The 16,311-nt window shown below is 41.1% G+C and overlaps 1 protein-coding gene across 1 annotated transcript; it reads left to right on the top strand.

The window, feature by feature from the left end:
• Positions 1-1,073: 1,073 nt before the first annotated feature.
• Positions 1,074-16,086, top strand: idh1 (isocitrate dehydrogenase (NADP(+)) 1). Its single transcript, XM_061691719.1, has 9 exons — positions 1,074-1,185; positions 1,831-1,960; positions 6,445-6,736; positions 9,202-9,304; positions 11,185-11,362; positions 12,101-12,252; positions 13,742-13,882; positions 13,962-14,124; positions 14,979-16,086. The coding sequence occupies exons 2-9, from the start codon at positions 1,839-1,841 to the stop codon at positions 15,070-15,072; spliced, it is 1,245 nt and encodes a 414-aa protein (XP_061547703.1). The 5' UTR covers positions 1,074-1,185; positions 1,831-1,838; the 3' UTR covers positions 15,073-16,086.
• The last annotated feature ends 225 nt before the right edge of the window (positions 16,087-16,311 follow it).

Below are 16,311 nucleotides of genomic sequence, written 5' to 3' on the forward strand. Positions count from 1 at the left end.
GGACTGTGACTTTGTGGTGCTGATGGTGTGTGAGTGAATCTTATAGCGACAAGCTCCTCCTCACCCCTCTCTCTCGTTCTCTCGCTCTCCTTTCCCCTCACCTCCCCCCCATCTCCCTCCTTCTCCCTCTCTTGGTTATCAACAGAGAGCAGATGCCGAGTCACGTGACGCCTATAAGGTCCTGATGATGTGGTCCTCTTTCAGAGTGGAGGTGGGGGACAACAAAGAACTGCCAGTTCATTTTTTTTTCATCTTCTGCTTTGTGGAAGAAAAATAAATAAATACAGGCAGGTGTGTAATTCGGCGAGCATTTGCCTTTCTGGAACAAACAAACGCGCATTCAGGACAGTTTAATGCATGTGTGGTGTGGCGATGCATGTGGAAAAGAAGACGATGTCCACATACTTTCCTACATATGATTTAATCAACATTTTGTGTTACATATTAGGGCTTAGTGAGCACTTCTGAGGTGTCCACGTGTTATATTCGGACAATGTTACATCAATTGTTTTAAAAATTGTAGAAAACGATGACGAATCGTGACATTTCGACAAATAATCGTGGATGTTAAACTGAGACACCTGCCACTTTGTTGTCTCTCCTCTGGTCCACGTGGCTGTATGAAAGCGAGATAAAAGGTGGAATCAATCGCACAGTGAGCTTCTGCCATCTAGCGGTTGGAAATATAACATTTTTAATTTGTAAACCTAAATTGTTGTGTGGTTTAAAATGCAACGGAAAAATATGTTTTGGTAAACGAAAACATGGATGAACTTAATAAAACACCTGAACATTTATTTTAAATATATAAGAGGTTAATAAAAAAGTATATGAAACAACAATGATACAAACATCAAACATAGGCCGACGTTTGGTATTAGTTTTTTTTGTTTTTGTTTTTGTTTTTTGTTTTTTTGTGCTTTTATACATCGACCACCAGACAGAGTACATTGACGCCTAAAATACACGACGCCGCGCCCACTCGGTCGTACGGTCGCGTCTGATTGGTACTTAACGTTTTCCTCTCTTCTCTGATTGGTGGATGTCTTGTCAAACTAGCCCGAATGGGAGGAAGCAGGCGACCTGCCTGCTCGCCTTGCTGCCAGCCTGTCGCAACCTCTCCCTGCTCGAGCTAATTGTGGGAATTATTCCGCCTTCTTCCTCCCTTTTTACCCGCTAAATAAGGTAGGAATATGCACGGTTTTAGTACTGTCTTCGTGATAGACTGTCAAGCCGCAGGAAGGACGGTATTGTCACTGCCATTGTTCGCTTCTCTTCTCGTGCTAATGGGGCTTCGGTTTTGCCCGAGAGTGTACAATTGAAGACGAGAAAACGACTCTATTGCTTTTCAAATGTACATATCGTGTGGGGCAAGCTTCTTGTCATGTTTGGTTAGTTTGACGGTTGTCGTTTTTTCCCCTTACTCCATTTGATGAGACTGCTCGTCCTGCTCCAGTTATACTTTTACTTCCTGTTTGGGTGTTCCTCCGATAAATCCCCCCCCCTCCTCCTTGCCTGCCATGTATAACTTTCACAAGTGAGCAATTCACTTGAAAAGCTTCTACTGATGAGGAAAAGTTAGAAAGACCCACATTCATATTGACAAATCACATTTAAAAGAAGACATTGGCGTAGCTTTTATTTTGAAACCACAGAGGTCTGGTTGAAGTTTAAGAAATGAATCTGCAGGGTTTTTGTAGTCTTCATAATCAGAACTGGCACTAATCCTGCGTCCCACTATGAATGAACTCATTCACCGATGCACTACTCCCCCTACTTCTCGATGGCTTCATCCCAATCCTAACGCTTGTGTTCCATGTGCGTTTGCAGGCTCAACAATGGCTACCAAAACCAAGGCCGGTTCTGTGGTGGAGATGCAGGGTGACGAAATGACCCGTGTCATCTGGGAGCTCATCAAGCAGAAGCTAATCTTCCCCTACCTGGAACTGGATTTGCACAGGTAATGATATCATAGACTACAGGGGTATTACTGGTATTTCTGGATCTGGGTTAGGAAAAGCAAACAATACCGGCATGTCGTTTATTAAGGGTTGTCTTAAAAGCACAGCTTCAAATGCTGCAACATTTTGATATACTGTATGTGTGTTTCTATTGGACTTTACACATAATGTTTTGTTGCCTGCTTGCGAGCCGTATTGTATTCAAAGAATGTGAACATTCCTCAAGCAATCCTTAAAAGAATGTCCTCTCCTAAGCGCCGGTGACCACCACACGTTTTTTTCCCCATTTTGTTCTGTTTTGACCAACACAATACACGTGCGATCCGTTGTTGTTGTTGTCGCCATTGTAACGAGTGTATCCGGTGTTTGCGTTGATAAGATAAAGTCGATAAAGACGCGATGAAGTGGTGTCGGAATACAAGATTTCATTGCAGTAGTCTGACATAGTGCAACCGTGAAAGGCCAAATTTGTCTTGTTGTCTGTCTCAGATGTGTCGTCTGTCCCACACCGCCGACAATTTTTTTTTTATTACTTTATTGGCGAGCAGATATTTACAGTACTATGTCAAAAGACACGACAAGGCTAGAAATAAACTAGCTTTTGGAATCAAACATACTGTACATGACGGCAACGCGGAGTGAATGTCTTTTGGGGAGCCGATCAATTGCGTCATTGATCGAATCGGCAAATTATGACATTAAAGCCGATCAGCATAAAATGCAAATTATCGGTTGATGCAATCAAGCCGATCAGATCGGTTTAAAGTCTTATATATATATATATATATATATATATATATATATATATATATATATATAGGTGTGCGTGTATATATATGTATGTGTATGTGTGTATATAATCTGTACGTATATATTATTGCATACTTTACTATCACCTCTATTTAACGTTAAAATCAATGAAACAGTCAGTCTTAACTTTAATAACATAGGCTTAATGTCAAAATTGTCAAATAAGTGTGAAAAGCAAGTTAACCACATTGAAAATAAACTGAAACAGTACTTTGACAACAATCGGCAAGGCATCGGGTGAAGCTGGAGTCGTAACAGTTTTGAACGTGAGTCTGCTCACTTCACGTAACTTTGGACGGACTGGGCTTTAGCTATCAATTCGGAGCAACCTTTATCAATGTTTTGCTGCGATGGCGTAATTATATCCGTTTGGTGTTGTCCAACTTTGTGTAACCTTTGCTCACACACATTTTGGTTGAGTTATTATCCAAACTCACACTTCGAAACATGTGTCATTGAGATGGCTGTTTATTGTCATACTGGATGCACTTCATGGTTCTAGATATTGTAAATAGTGTTGTGAAAAAGGGCTCACAGTGTCACGTAAGACTTTGCAACCCATATGGGGTTGCTTGTCCGAAGAAGGTTGGTATGCATGTCCCTCTCACACATGCCTTGGCAATCCAACACACACAGACAATATACTTGTCAAACCTGATCTTGTTTGCTGAAAGCTTCCTTCTCACTGGTATATTAGACATAAAATCATGGGTGTCGATTCCGGATGTTGTTGCTCGGGATGGAGAAAGTGGTTGAAAGGTCATGTCTGTTCTCAAACAAAGTGTGTAGGTGCAAATAAAGTGAGCCAGGTTGGAGGTTAATGCCTTTTATTCATGCAGCTTGTCAGGTCTTGCAAGAAGTACAATTAGCAGAGAAATGAGGTGAATTAGATGCCGCAGAAATGTAGGTTACTGCCCTCAACAGTCTTTGGCTTAATCTTCTTAACTGTCCTCCTTTTTTAAATCCATCACAGCATCAACACAGATGACTAATCACCTAATGAGAATCATATAATATACAGTATAGAACATCATTTTTTTAAATAAAAGCGGATAAAAGCAGTGTTTTTTCTTTTTTTGTTGTTGTTGTTTTTTTGACAGCCGGCGCAGAGAACTGATCGCGCATCTTTTCTAAAATGGAGACCACTGTATGTGTGGGAGCCATATTGCTTATGTTTACTGTTTTGATATTCATTTGTTTGATAGTTTGGTTGATGTTACATTCTATTATTGTATACCTGTATGCAGTGAAACTTAACTCATTCACTGCAAGCCTTCCCAGTTAACATGGATATTTGACTTCTAAAGCCATCAATGGCAGTGAATGTGTTTATTGGTTCCGTGACCCCGTTTGTTTTTAACTCAAGGTAATGTTAAATTAAATTATACTTACTTTTTTATCAATGTGTGGTTAAAAATAAATATAGTGCAATATAGACATAAGTGAAAACACACTTTTAAAGAAATAAAACATAAAATAAATAGATAACAGTTTATTGCTCATTAACTTTAACTAAGGAGGGGAAAGGGAAGGAGGACTACAGCTCCTCATTGAAGAAGAGTCTTCTCTAATAACACGGGGAAGCAAGCTCTCGAACACCCGGCTTCGGTTGTGAGTCATGAACATGCGTGCAGCGAGCTCAGCTACCGACCATCCTTCCCGACGTCCAGCTAGGCTCTCGCCAGTCGGCGTGACTTTTCTGCATTCCACCGTGGTGACCAGCCCCCGCCAACCAGGCTTTCTGCTCACTCACCTTACTGTTGTTGTCATCTAATTAGTGGAAAGCGTCTTTGAGTGTCTTGAGAAGGCCTATATAAGTTTAATGTCTTATTATGAAATAAAAAGCTTTAATAATCACATTAGAGACACATAGGGAATATGTAGGTGTATGTATAAACTTTTATTATTAATTTACATTTATTTTAAATGTGTGTGCTTGACTGACTCAAAAATGAGCAGTTAGCTTGACTATGCTAGTGGAAGCTATCCCTGCGAGGACGTCAGGAATTGCGGTTAAAATCACTCATGAGTACGTTCACTGCGTAGTACGCCGTTCCTTGCGAAAAACGAATCACTCATCGTACTAGTACATCGCTCCTTAGCGGATCACAAACGAAGAAGTTCAACGAACGAATCACTCGTGTCTAACGGATCGCGAATGTAAGTTCAACAAACGAATCACTCTTCAGTTCTTGAGTTCCTCAATTCACTGAACGAATCACTCAGTTCACTTTAGTCCCTCCCCGGAACGAATCACTCTTCAGTTCCTCAGTACACCGGTTCACTGAACGAATCACTCTTCAGTTCCTCAGTACACCAGTTAACTGAACGAATCACTCAGTTCACTTAAGTCCCTCCCCCGCCTGCACGACGCTGCCTGGCGCTGGCTGCTCATTGGTCATTCGCCGAACATTCGGAAATGGTTTCCGCTCCCAGTCGACTCGCTCTCCTCACGGCGGCCAAGCTAAAAGAACGAATCATTTCATAAACTGATTCGGTTCAGTTCGTTCACTAAAACGATTTGTTCTTCTGAACGAAACGTTCGCGAACGTAACAAAACTAGTCGCCACAGTGTTGTCATTTGAAATTGATCCCTGGCACCACAGTGGAGTTGTGACTAACACTTCTTCACCTGGGTATGAATGAGAACTTGAATGGTTCTTTATAAATTATATATGCCCTGCAATTGATTGGCAACCAGTTTAGGCCGTACCCTGCCTCTCACCCAAAGTCAGCTGGGATAGGCTCCAGTTCACATGCAACCATAATGAGGACAAGCACTATAGAAAATGGAGGAATGAATGATATTGAGCTAGTGTCCCATAATTATGGCCGAAATGATAATCATGATTATTTTTATCAATATTGTAATCATGATTGTTAATCAAAATTATTGATCATGTTAGGGAAAACATATATTTTTACTGCACTAATTTTCAGCATACAATATGTCAACAGTTTGCAGTGCAAAATGAAACTAAGAATAAATGATTGGTAATAAAACAAATTACCCAAACAAATGTCAACTTTAACAAGGGCGAACAGAATAAATACGCTATTACAGCGTCCAGTCACAACATTCAACTCAATGGAAGCAAGTACAGCTCATACAGAAAAGACGATATGATTAGGCTTCAAGCACCCACTTTTCATTGGAAAATCCCCGTCAATAAAATGACCCGGCGGTCCAAACAACGGATATTGATCCTTTCGAGGCACTAGCTCCTCACCATGATGCTTCAGTTTTTACTGTACTTTCTTTTCTCGACATGACTCGCTCTCATCAGTCCATTGAGTGACTTTAGGCTCCCACTGCAGTGTGCGCACACTTGTTATTTAGGCGACTTAATGACGCCTTAACCATATGTTTGCTCTCTGGTTGGCTGACTGCTGGTTCTAGAAAGTGTTTCATTAAATATGCAGAGCCCACATTATAAATGTATAAATCTCCAATGGTTAATGTAATAGTGGCAGTCAAAATCATGATCACGATTAAAATTCGATTAATTGTACAGCCCTATTGAGCCCATATCACTAACAGTGTTCAAATGAGGTGCTTTTTTGCAGTTCTGTGTGATTTGAGGATCATTCTAAAAACTTTGTCGGTATTACAAAATGTCAAGAAACAAAACCTCCCGTGTGACTAAAAATGTTTCTCTCACTACCCACACAGTTACGACTTAGGAATGGAGAACCGCGATGCTACAAATGACCAGGTGACGGTGGAGGCAGCTGAGGCGGTGCGGCGCTACAGCGTGGGCATCAAGTGTGCCACCATCACGCCGGATGAAAAGCGCGTGGAGGAGTTCAAGCTCAAGCAGATGTGGCGCTCGCCCAACGGGACCATTCGGAACATACTGGGTGGCACCGTCTTCAGGGAGGCCATCATTTGCCGGAACATCCCCCGTCTGGTGCCTGGCTGGGTCAAGCCCATCATCATTGGCAGGCATGCCCATGGAGATCAGGTAAACGAAAAGAAGAAAACTGTTGCTTGCAAAGTTCTCCAAATAAGAGGGGAAAATGGGCTTGCTTCAAGCTGTTTGCTGTTGAAGTTTACTTTAGAACTGATGCATTACATAACAATGACAAATAAGAAACATGGTATATTTAAACACCTTAATGTTAAAAGCATGTATTTTTGTCGAGCTTAAGTCTACGAACTTAATGCTAACATATAATGTGAAACAGCATAGACGGGCTAATGGGAATTAGCATTGATGTCTCGGTAATTATAAACCTGCTGTTAAAACAACTGCTACTTTAACACACACGGAGCAAGAACAGATACAAAAATACTCACAGGCATATATTATTTGCTTTGTGGAGAAAATGACAATTTCCGGAGTTTAGTTTCGTTGAGTTTATTTAGTTGGGGAACCTTCTCTGCCTCTCCTTCTATTTTGCTGCACATCTAGTAGAGCTCAGTGCTGCCTAAGCGCTAGACTGTATTGCGGTCAAGGGGCATCCTCTTCGATCTGCTGTTAATTACGCTGCATCTTTTCCAGTAGACCTCAGTGCTGCCTGACGCAGGCAATATCACACAGACTCCCTTAATGTTGACCAATTTATAACTTATTTTCTAATGTAATGTTGATAATGTTTTCAAGAGAATCTGAAAGATCAGGTGGCATACATTTTGATCCTCTAAAACCATCAGAATCAGAATCATCTTTATTCGCCAAGTATGTCCAAAACACACAAGGAATTTGTCTCCGGTAGTTGGAGCCGCTCTAGTACAACAGACAGTCAATTTACAGAACACTTTGGAGACATAAAGACATTTACAAAAAACAATTGTGCAAAAAGATGCAGAGTCCTCGAGCACTTAGAGCAGTTCGAATGACTAATATTGCAATAGTCCGGTGCAATGACCATTGTCCAAAGAGCGCCGAGACTTCAAGGAGTGTATGCGGTTTAAAGTGACGAGTAGTGCGATCATCTGGGACAATGTCGGTTGTGCAAATGTTACAGATACTCCTCAATCAGTGTGCAAATGGAGCAGATGCTACTCTGGCATGAGTGGCCAGTATATGCAAATAGTGCAGCATGGCGAGACAACTACAGTGAGTGCACGAGTAATACATAATTGGCCCCACAGAAATGTGACAACGAACTCAAGTCAAAAAATTTCCATCTTGTTGTAATGGAATTATAGGTTAGGTGTTTAAGAAGTTGATCGCAAGAGGGAAGAAGCTGTTGGAATGTCTACTAGGTCTAGTTTGCGTTGATCGGTAGCGCCTACCTGAGGGAAGGAGCTGGAAGAGCTGGTGACCGGGGTGCAGACGGTCCGAGAGGATTTTGCACGCCCTTGTCTTAGTATATATATATATAAAATCTCTGCTAGTTGGTTTTTCAAAAATTTGAATTATGAACTGAACTAGTTCATTTTTGGAACAATGAACAGAACTTTGAACTAGTTTGCGTAGGAAACAAGCTTTCCGGACACTGGTCCTGTATTCTTTCACATCACAATATATAGCACAGGTTTAAAAAAAATCTGTCATTTTTTTCCCAATACCGTACAGCCCTAGTACACACTTCCGTGTCAAAAAGTATGGTCCCATTTATAGATAGAATTAGAAAATAAGTCAACAATCTTGTTTGAGTCAAAGTTGTTTCCTCATAGACTCGGAATAACTTTTGTGGGAGGGGGCAGGGGGGGGGGGGGGACTCAGTTCTGTTTAATGCATAACAAGCTGTTAACTGTCTCTCTCACTGAGTTGTGGTTATCGCAGACATGTTCTGTCGTCAGGAGATGTATAGTAAAAAGTTAACATTTCATAAGAAGGCCTTTGTACCGTCATGTCCTGGCCCACAGGCCAGAGTCAACACTGCTCCGGCCCCAGAGCAAGAACTCTATCTAGGTGAAGAGTCATGTGCCGGAAAGTTGTGTAATGTCTCTGAAAAGCTCTGCTCTATCACTTACATCAAACGGAGTTTAACAGACCATTACTTTAAAGTCGCACTGAAGTCATTTTCATGGTTTGTTTCTAAATGCATTAAATATGTTTGCAGGTAATTGCTGAAAATGTGCAAAGACTGAGAACAAGTACTGAATTGTTGAGCTTTAGCTTGAAACTCTTTCTCACCATCTCAGCTGGCCGGGTTTTTGGGGTAGGACGTGCCCAGGGATCAGGATGAGTCGGCCCTCCCCCACTATGCAGTATAATGCCCTCTAAAGCTCTTCGTCGGAATTATGAGTTAATTGCGAGTAACTTAGTAATAATAGCTTGGCCCATTTCTATCACCACTACATTGTGCAGTTAGCCATCAAGCTATGCCTACAACCCAAAAAATGCATCTTCCCTGAAGTGTTTTGTGTTATTCGGCTAGTGTCTCTGTTGGCTTCCTTAGTGGGTCTTTGAATGTTACTTTGTTTGGGTCATGTATTTGTACAGCGTTGACCTTTTCTTCAATATGTTCCCTGCAGTACAAAGCCACCGACTTTGTGATTCCCGGGCCGGGCAAAGTGGAGATGATCTACACGCCAGTAAGCGGAGAGCAGGTCAAGTTCGTCGTCCATAATTTTGAAGGTAGCTGAGTACACGCAGGCATCTGACGACACTCCCAGTTTTTGAGATTGTTCCTTGTCAGAGCAAGAACCTTAATGATTTAAGACCTCTATTTTTCAAAGATGGCTGCGATAGCTGAATAAATTTTATCTCGTGTAATGTCTTCCTTTTTATAAATTGTTTTATTCTTTCATTCCCTTTTTCGCACTCTACCTGTAGGTATTTTACCAACTTTTTTTTTTTGTTGAAAAGGTGTTTTTAGCCAGAGTTAGATTTTTTTTTAGTCTGTTTAATCTCTTTTAGCACTCTGTAAATTACAATCATTTATTTTAGGGCTGCGACTAACGATTATTTTAATAATTGATTAACATGTTGATTATTTTTTTAATATTTGATACATTTGTATTTCTTTATTTACATGCATTTATTCAAAAACAGCATTATTTCAAATTGACAGTGCAGAAAATGCACAAACATAAGGTGATTAGGATTCAGTTACTGGTTTGGTCTGTAACGTGTCAGAAAATGGGAAAACATTTTGATGATTATTTTCCAAAGTAATAAATGAAGTAATGTCTTATTTTGATGAAACACATAGCTTATCGGTCTGCTTTCATGGAGGATTGCAAAATTTGAGAATATTTACTGTTGAGAGGCTGAAATTCCGAGGATTTGGACAATTTGAAATTCTCTCAACAATTAATCGATTACCAAAATAGTTATTGATTAATTTGATAATTGATTAGTTGTTAATTAGTCAATTTATTTATTTTAAAGTGTAGTTGTTTTCAGGTCAAATTTGAAATAATTTGATAACTATTCATGAACATGATTAATTGATTGTGGAACGGTGGACGACTGACAGCACGGGGAGAACATGCAAACTCCTCCCAGGCGGGGCCGGCATTTGAACCCCGGTCCTCAGAACTGTGAGGCAGATGTGCTAACCAGTCCCTCACCGTGCCGCTCTTTGTAAATGTATACATAACAAATTTAAGTTGTGGTAGTGCATGGAGAGAGAGAGAGAGAGAAAAAAGATTACAACAAAGCAACCTCTTTTGAAGCACTCCCGCGACCCTTGTGAGGATAAGCAGCTCAGAAAATGGATGGATGGATGGTATTTATTTTCACAGAATCTTAGTGTGAACATGGCACTCCATTTTATATTAGGGTGCTGCTGAAACTTGGCATCGTTTGGCCTTCACAAGTGCATCAATGTCATTGAAGTGTTGTCAGTGCACCCTCCAGTGAACAAAACTAGCAACAAAAATTGCTTTTATTGAAAAATAGCAGTGAATGTGTTCTCCATCCCCACGGGCCGGATTGGACCCCCTGGTGGGCTGGTTCTGGCCCGTGGGCCGTATGTTTGACACCTCTGTGCTAGAGAATACTAAACTCAATATACGGCACAAAAGTTTATACAATAAATGAAGTCATGTAAATAGACACATCGCTCCATCTTGTGATCGGTTGTCCTTTTTTTTTAAACTTGATCGATGATCAGCCCCAAACATCCTGATCGTGCAAAGCCTGGTCTAAACTGTCCATACTGGAGGAGTGAACGCGAGTATGAATGGTTGTTGTTCTATATGTGAACCGTGATGGGCTGGCGTCCAGCCCACGGTGTACTCAGTCTCTGCCTCTCTTTATTAAAACATCATAATAGAAAATACCCAACCCATCATGATTAGATTAGGTTAGATAACCTTTATTAGTCCCACAATGGGGAAAGTTGTGACTAACGTTTCGCATGATAAGAGGACAGGTTGATATCGTCTCTTCCCTGCTCGACGCTTTGTCCCGGCACGACATTCCCCGTCTCTTCCTCCGCATCTTGTTTTCTTAAAACGTTCACGTTATTGTTCTGTATCATCTATAACGTGTGTAATATTTGTGTACAGGCACTGGTGGCGTGGCATTGGGGATGTACAACACAGACAAATCCATCAGGGACTTTGCTCACAGCTCCTTTCAAATGGCTCTTGTTAAGTCCTGGCCTCTCTACCTCAGCACCAAGAACACCATCTTGAAGAAGTACGATGGACGATTCAAAGACATTTTCCAGGAGATCTTTGAGAAGTACGCGCATGTACGCACACACGCACAGAAGCATTCACACACTTTACATTTGTCTCTTTCATAGTCAAACACACCAAAAGGGGTACAGAGAAAAATCAGACATACTGTACCTTCATCAACATAAAACTGTAGTTCAAACCATGCGAGGTGGCTGCAAGTCTCTTGAGACATCAGCTCAGTAAGAATCTAGTCTGTTTTTCTTTTCCTTCTGTTTTTTTTTTAAATCTGTGATGCCACCACAGAAGGGCAGCATAGATGCCAAAGCGGAAAAGTGGAATGGTATACATTGCAACCAGTATTGGAACTTTGCAAAATACAAAGACTGCTTAGTTCAATATCAACAATGATATCCGTCTATCCATTTTCTATATCTTATATCTTATATCTAATCCTAACTAGGGTCGCGGTTGAGCTGGAGCCTATCCCAGCATGCTTTGGGTGACAATCGGGGTAAACCCTTGACAGGTTGCTCGCAGGGTGCACATTGACAAACGACCATTCACATTCACAACTATGGACAATTCAGAGTTTGAACCTAACATGCATGATTTTGGAGTGTGGATTTGATACCCCCCCCCCCCCCCCCCCAAAAAAAAAATAATAATGAAGTTATGAGGATAATGATGGTTTGAGCCTGGAACAGATTAATTGATTTTATATTATTTTATGTGGGGAGGGAAACAGTTTTGAGGGGAAAAAAAAAAAAAAAGAACACTCCTACTTATTTTTGCTCAACAGGGAATACCGTGCTAAGTTTGAGGCCAAAGGTATCTGGTACGAGCACCGGCTGATTGACGACATGGTGGCCCAGGCCATGAAGTCAGATGGAGGCTTCATTTGGGCCTGCAAGAACTACGATGGAGATGTACAGTCCGACTCCGTGGCTCAAGGTTGGCACAATGGATGGATTGGTGCATAAAACAGCAAAACAAATCTGAAATGTAGCAACGGGGCTTTTCTATTTATAGTTTACGGTTCCTGTGTTGATTCATTAAATATGCGTGTTAGGTATTTTCAGTCTCTACTAGATGGTACTGTGACTAATTTAGAAAACTGTGAGCATCAATTTGATCATTTACAACAAGTTTGGTTAAGTTTGACCTTGCAGAAAATACAGTAAAGCATTCACACGTTATTCCAAACCATTATTATTCTCCCCGATTTTTGACATTCTACTCCATTCAAATCTCTCAACTAATTCAAACCATTCAAACTTCCAAATATTCACAAAATGTATGTTGTCCACATTCCAACAATTCCACATTTTCTACATGAAAAAACACATTCAAGTAAATAAGACATTCCACCCAAAAATGTTGCTCAGCTTTCACATTCTAACTTCCAACTGTGCAGCTCATTCAGGACATCTTCTGAACTATTTTTCACATTCCAAATAAAAATAATAATCAGCAAGTAATTGATGCCCCCCCCCCCCCCCCGAAGATTTATAATTGCCAATACATGCCACAAGATGGTGGTCATGCAATACTTATTTGTACTGGCCTGAGCACAATATTGAGTGAGTTTTTCAGGGAGTCATGGAGAAATGGTTAAAAAAAGAAATAAAAAATGGTAACTGGACTGCCCTTAGATAGCGCTTTATCTACGCCATCACAGTGCCCGAAGTGCTTTACGAAGCCTCACATTGGCCCATTCGCACACGCATTCATACATCAGTGGGCGGCTGCTGCCATGCAAGGTGCTGCCAGGCCCAATGGGAGCACATTTGGGTTCGGTGTCTTGACACATGCAAACAGTCGGAGTTCATTTGAACCGTCGACCCTTCGGTTACTGGACAACCCGCTCTACCAAATGAGCCACAACCGCAAATGCACGTATAGGTGAATAAGAAATGTGTGAATGTATGGGAGAACACTGTATTCCACAACGTTCATGCAGATATTTTATCGTTTTGTTTCCACATTCCTCGACCAATGCAAGCCATTGCCACCATTTTAACATTCCCAAAATTCCCATATTTCCACGATAAAATTCCCAAATTAAAAGATATTTTACATATTTACCTTCTTTCAATTCAAGTCATTGCAGTTTCAAGTCTCACATTGTACATTTCCACAATGCGTTAATTTCACAGCATATCAGTTCGGCGTCAGCTCTTCCGCATTCACGTGCATTTTCTGCGGAAATCGCATTCTTTAGTTTGAGTTTTGTGTTGAATGGCAATCATCTAAAGCCTTGCCCACATCCAATAGGGGAGACTAAAATGCTTCACTAATATAGTGTCACCCGTGTGTCTAAATCTTCACATTTGTGTGCAATTAGTTGAAGTCACTAGTAAGCGTTTGTTAAAGTAAGGCCTCCGGAAGTATTGGTTTGTAAAAGCGCAAACATGCAGTAACAGATCTTTCCCCCTTTTAGGCTACGGCTCCCTGGGTATGATGACCAGTGTGCTGATCTGTCCAGACGGACGGACCGTGGAGTCGGAGGCGGCGCACGGCACAGTGACGCGCCACTACAGGCAACACCAGCAGGGGAAAGAAACCTCCACAAACCCCATAGGTACGGAGCATCAGCTATAACCCAAACATGGACGTTCTGTTTGTGTCAGAGAATGATTGTAGCATTTTGTTCCTCGCAGCATCCATCTTTGCGTGGACGCGAGGCCTCCTCCATCGCGCGAAGCTGGACAGCAACGTGGAGCTGCGCGTGTTCGCGGAAGCGCTTGAGGCCGTTTGTGTCGAGACCATTGAGGCGGGCTTCATGACCAAGGATTTGGCCATCTGCATCAAGGGCCTGTCAAAGTTAGTTAGTCGCAATTTGTCGGTGCTGACAATCTTTATCACCGTTTTCACTAAAGCGGCTGTCACGTAACTCACAAAATGTTCAGGATGTTCAGCTTTCGGGTGAAATTTTAAAATGAACATAAAATGCACTACAGTGGACCCCGACTATAAGTGGAGGGTAGGGACGGCGAAAGCGCGAATAGGAGTAAGTAGTAAATGGATTGACACATTCCACTGGTTTTGATGCCATGTTTAGTCAGCAAAAGCAGACATGAACGCCGCCATCTTATCTCTCCACTCCTGCTGACTGTCACAAATCCAACACCACTGCTGTTATATTTGTGAGTGGATGAGTAAGTCGGGGGTTGGGAGTGGAGCGAGTAAACCACCTTCTCCCTTTCACTACGGGAGTTTGTAACATGTTATGTTCACAGCTGACAGGAATGGCTCGTTGTCTCAATTATTGAGATGCAGGAAATATCATACATACTGACAGTATTTTGCTCCCCCCAACAAATGGGAGGCGAATAACTGAGGATCGCTCCTCCCAAAAATCTGCAAATAAGTGAATTGAATCAGACCTTCTCTAAACATTTGAATGCGTATGTCCAACTTTTCAATGTTTCAGTACTTTTTGCACAACTTGCTGTTCTCAAACAAATAGTTGAATGGGAAATTTAACAACAGGCGTCCATGAATCAACCAATACATTTCCATGGACGTCCACTGCGATAGCCATCTCTTCCAGTCTCTCCAGTCTCATGATGTCGAAATGTGAACAGCATGATGAAGAGGTTGTTTAAATAATGGAAAAGGATGCAACACTTTTCAAAACCTCATACATTTTCCCACTAATCTTCCTCTGCTTACAGTGTGACACGTGCAGACTACCTGAACACCTTCGAGTTCTTGGACAAGCTGGCAGAGAACCTAAAGGCCAAGCTGGCCAATCAGCCTAAACTGTGATGCACTTGAAGGCGCACGCTCACGCTGCTGCTGCCGCTGGAGGCTTGCCGGTCAGACAAAAGCGGTCCACGTCTCCAGCAGGACTTTGGAATAGAGAATACATTCATTCCTTCACACGGGAGGTGTGAATAGACTGCACGGTACTCGAAGTATGATTACACAAAAAGCATTGCGTCACTATCCAATGTAAAACATGTAACTCCAGATTTTGTGAGATTTTTTTGTTGTTGTTGTCTTTTTATGTGTTTGTTTTTAATCTGAAAAATAGCAAACATGTTTTTATGTTTTGGACAAGAAAGAAAGATGAAAACAAAAATGTGGAGCTACATGCATGCCATTGAATAGTGCTAACTGAGAAGCTCTAGTAATAATTCTAATCATGAAGAATAATTACACGTGGTTTTATGTTTGACCAAGTTTATTTCAATTTAGAAATCTTTGTATTACCAGTGTTGTCTATTTGCATCCAAGTAACAATATCCTGCCATAGAACCTCATTAAAATGTCCATCTGATGTTTTTGTTTATTTTAAACACCTCAAATGTTCCAATGTAAGTTTAGTTTAAATGTTATGATTGTCATTCTTATTCTGTCCAAAAATGTCATTTGCACCAGTGTTTTTACGAAAACAGCAGACAATAATTGAAATGAACCAGATCCCACTGTAATTTATATTTGCGTGGAAAAGGCTATCGAAATATTAAATTAAGATTTCCTTTTTAATTTTGCCAACTCTCAAGAACCCAATCAAAAAAAAAAAAAATATTTTAAGCGGTATGAGGGTTTCTATATTTTTTTATGGCAACAGGTGTCCCAGGTCCTTACCCCTTATAAAATAATGCATACCTTTGTTAATGTAACATTAAATGATACTCATACTTTATACTTACCACACCACACACATTTTTAACCCCCCCCCACCCCCCCCAAAAAAAAAATCCTGGCTGCTACACAGCTTAGAAATGTTTTCGTCATAAAATGTAAAATCTAAAATAAAATAAAATCCCACCACAATCTTTTTGAGAATTAGGGTCTTTGATAACACATTGAGTTTTTTACGCACCTGACTCGCGCCCCTTCAAAGTCCGCGCATTCTCCCATAATGGCTTCTGACACACCCACCTTGCGGAGCGTCTCATTTGTGCGCAAGGACTCAAGAGGTGTGACTCATTGAAGTCCGAGGCTTGCTGTAATTTCCAGAGCGTGGAGTTTTCGGGAGATGTGCATTCCATAGAAATA

Source organism: Phycodurus eques, chromosome 12, assembly GCF_024500275.1.
Source record: "Phycodurus eques isolate BA_2022a chromosome 12, UOR_Pequ_1.1, whole genome shotgun sequence".
In the NCBI taxonomy this organism is placed as follows: Eukaryota; Metazoa; Chordata; class Actinopteri; order Syngnathiformes; family Syngnathidae; genus Phycodurus; species Phycodurus eques.

Bases quoted from the DNA above. Each gene is read 5' to 3' on its own strand.
- idh1 (XM_061691719.1), top strand. From the start codon at position 1,839: ATGGCTACCAAAACCAAGGCCGGTTCTGTGGTGGAGATGCAGGGTGAC. The intron at 1,961-6,444 runs GTAATGATATCA...CTACCCACACAG, and splicing joins CTGGAACTGGATTTGCACAG to TTACGACTTAGGAATGGAGA. The intron at 13,883-13,961 runs GTACGGAGCATC...TGTTCCTCGCAG, and splicing joins AACCTCCACAAACCCCATAG to CATCCATCTTTGCGTGGACG.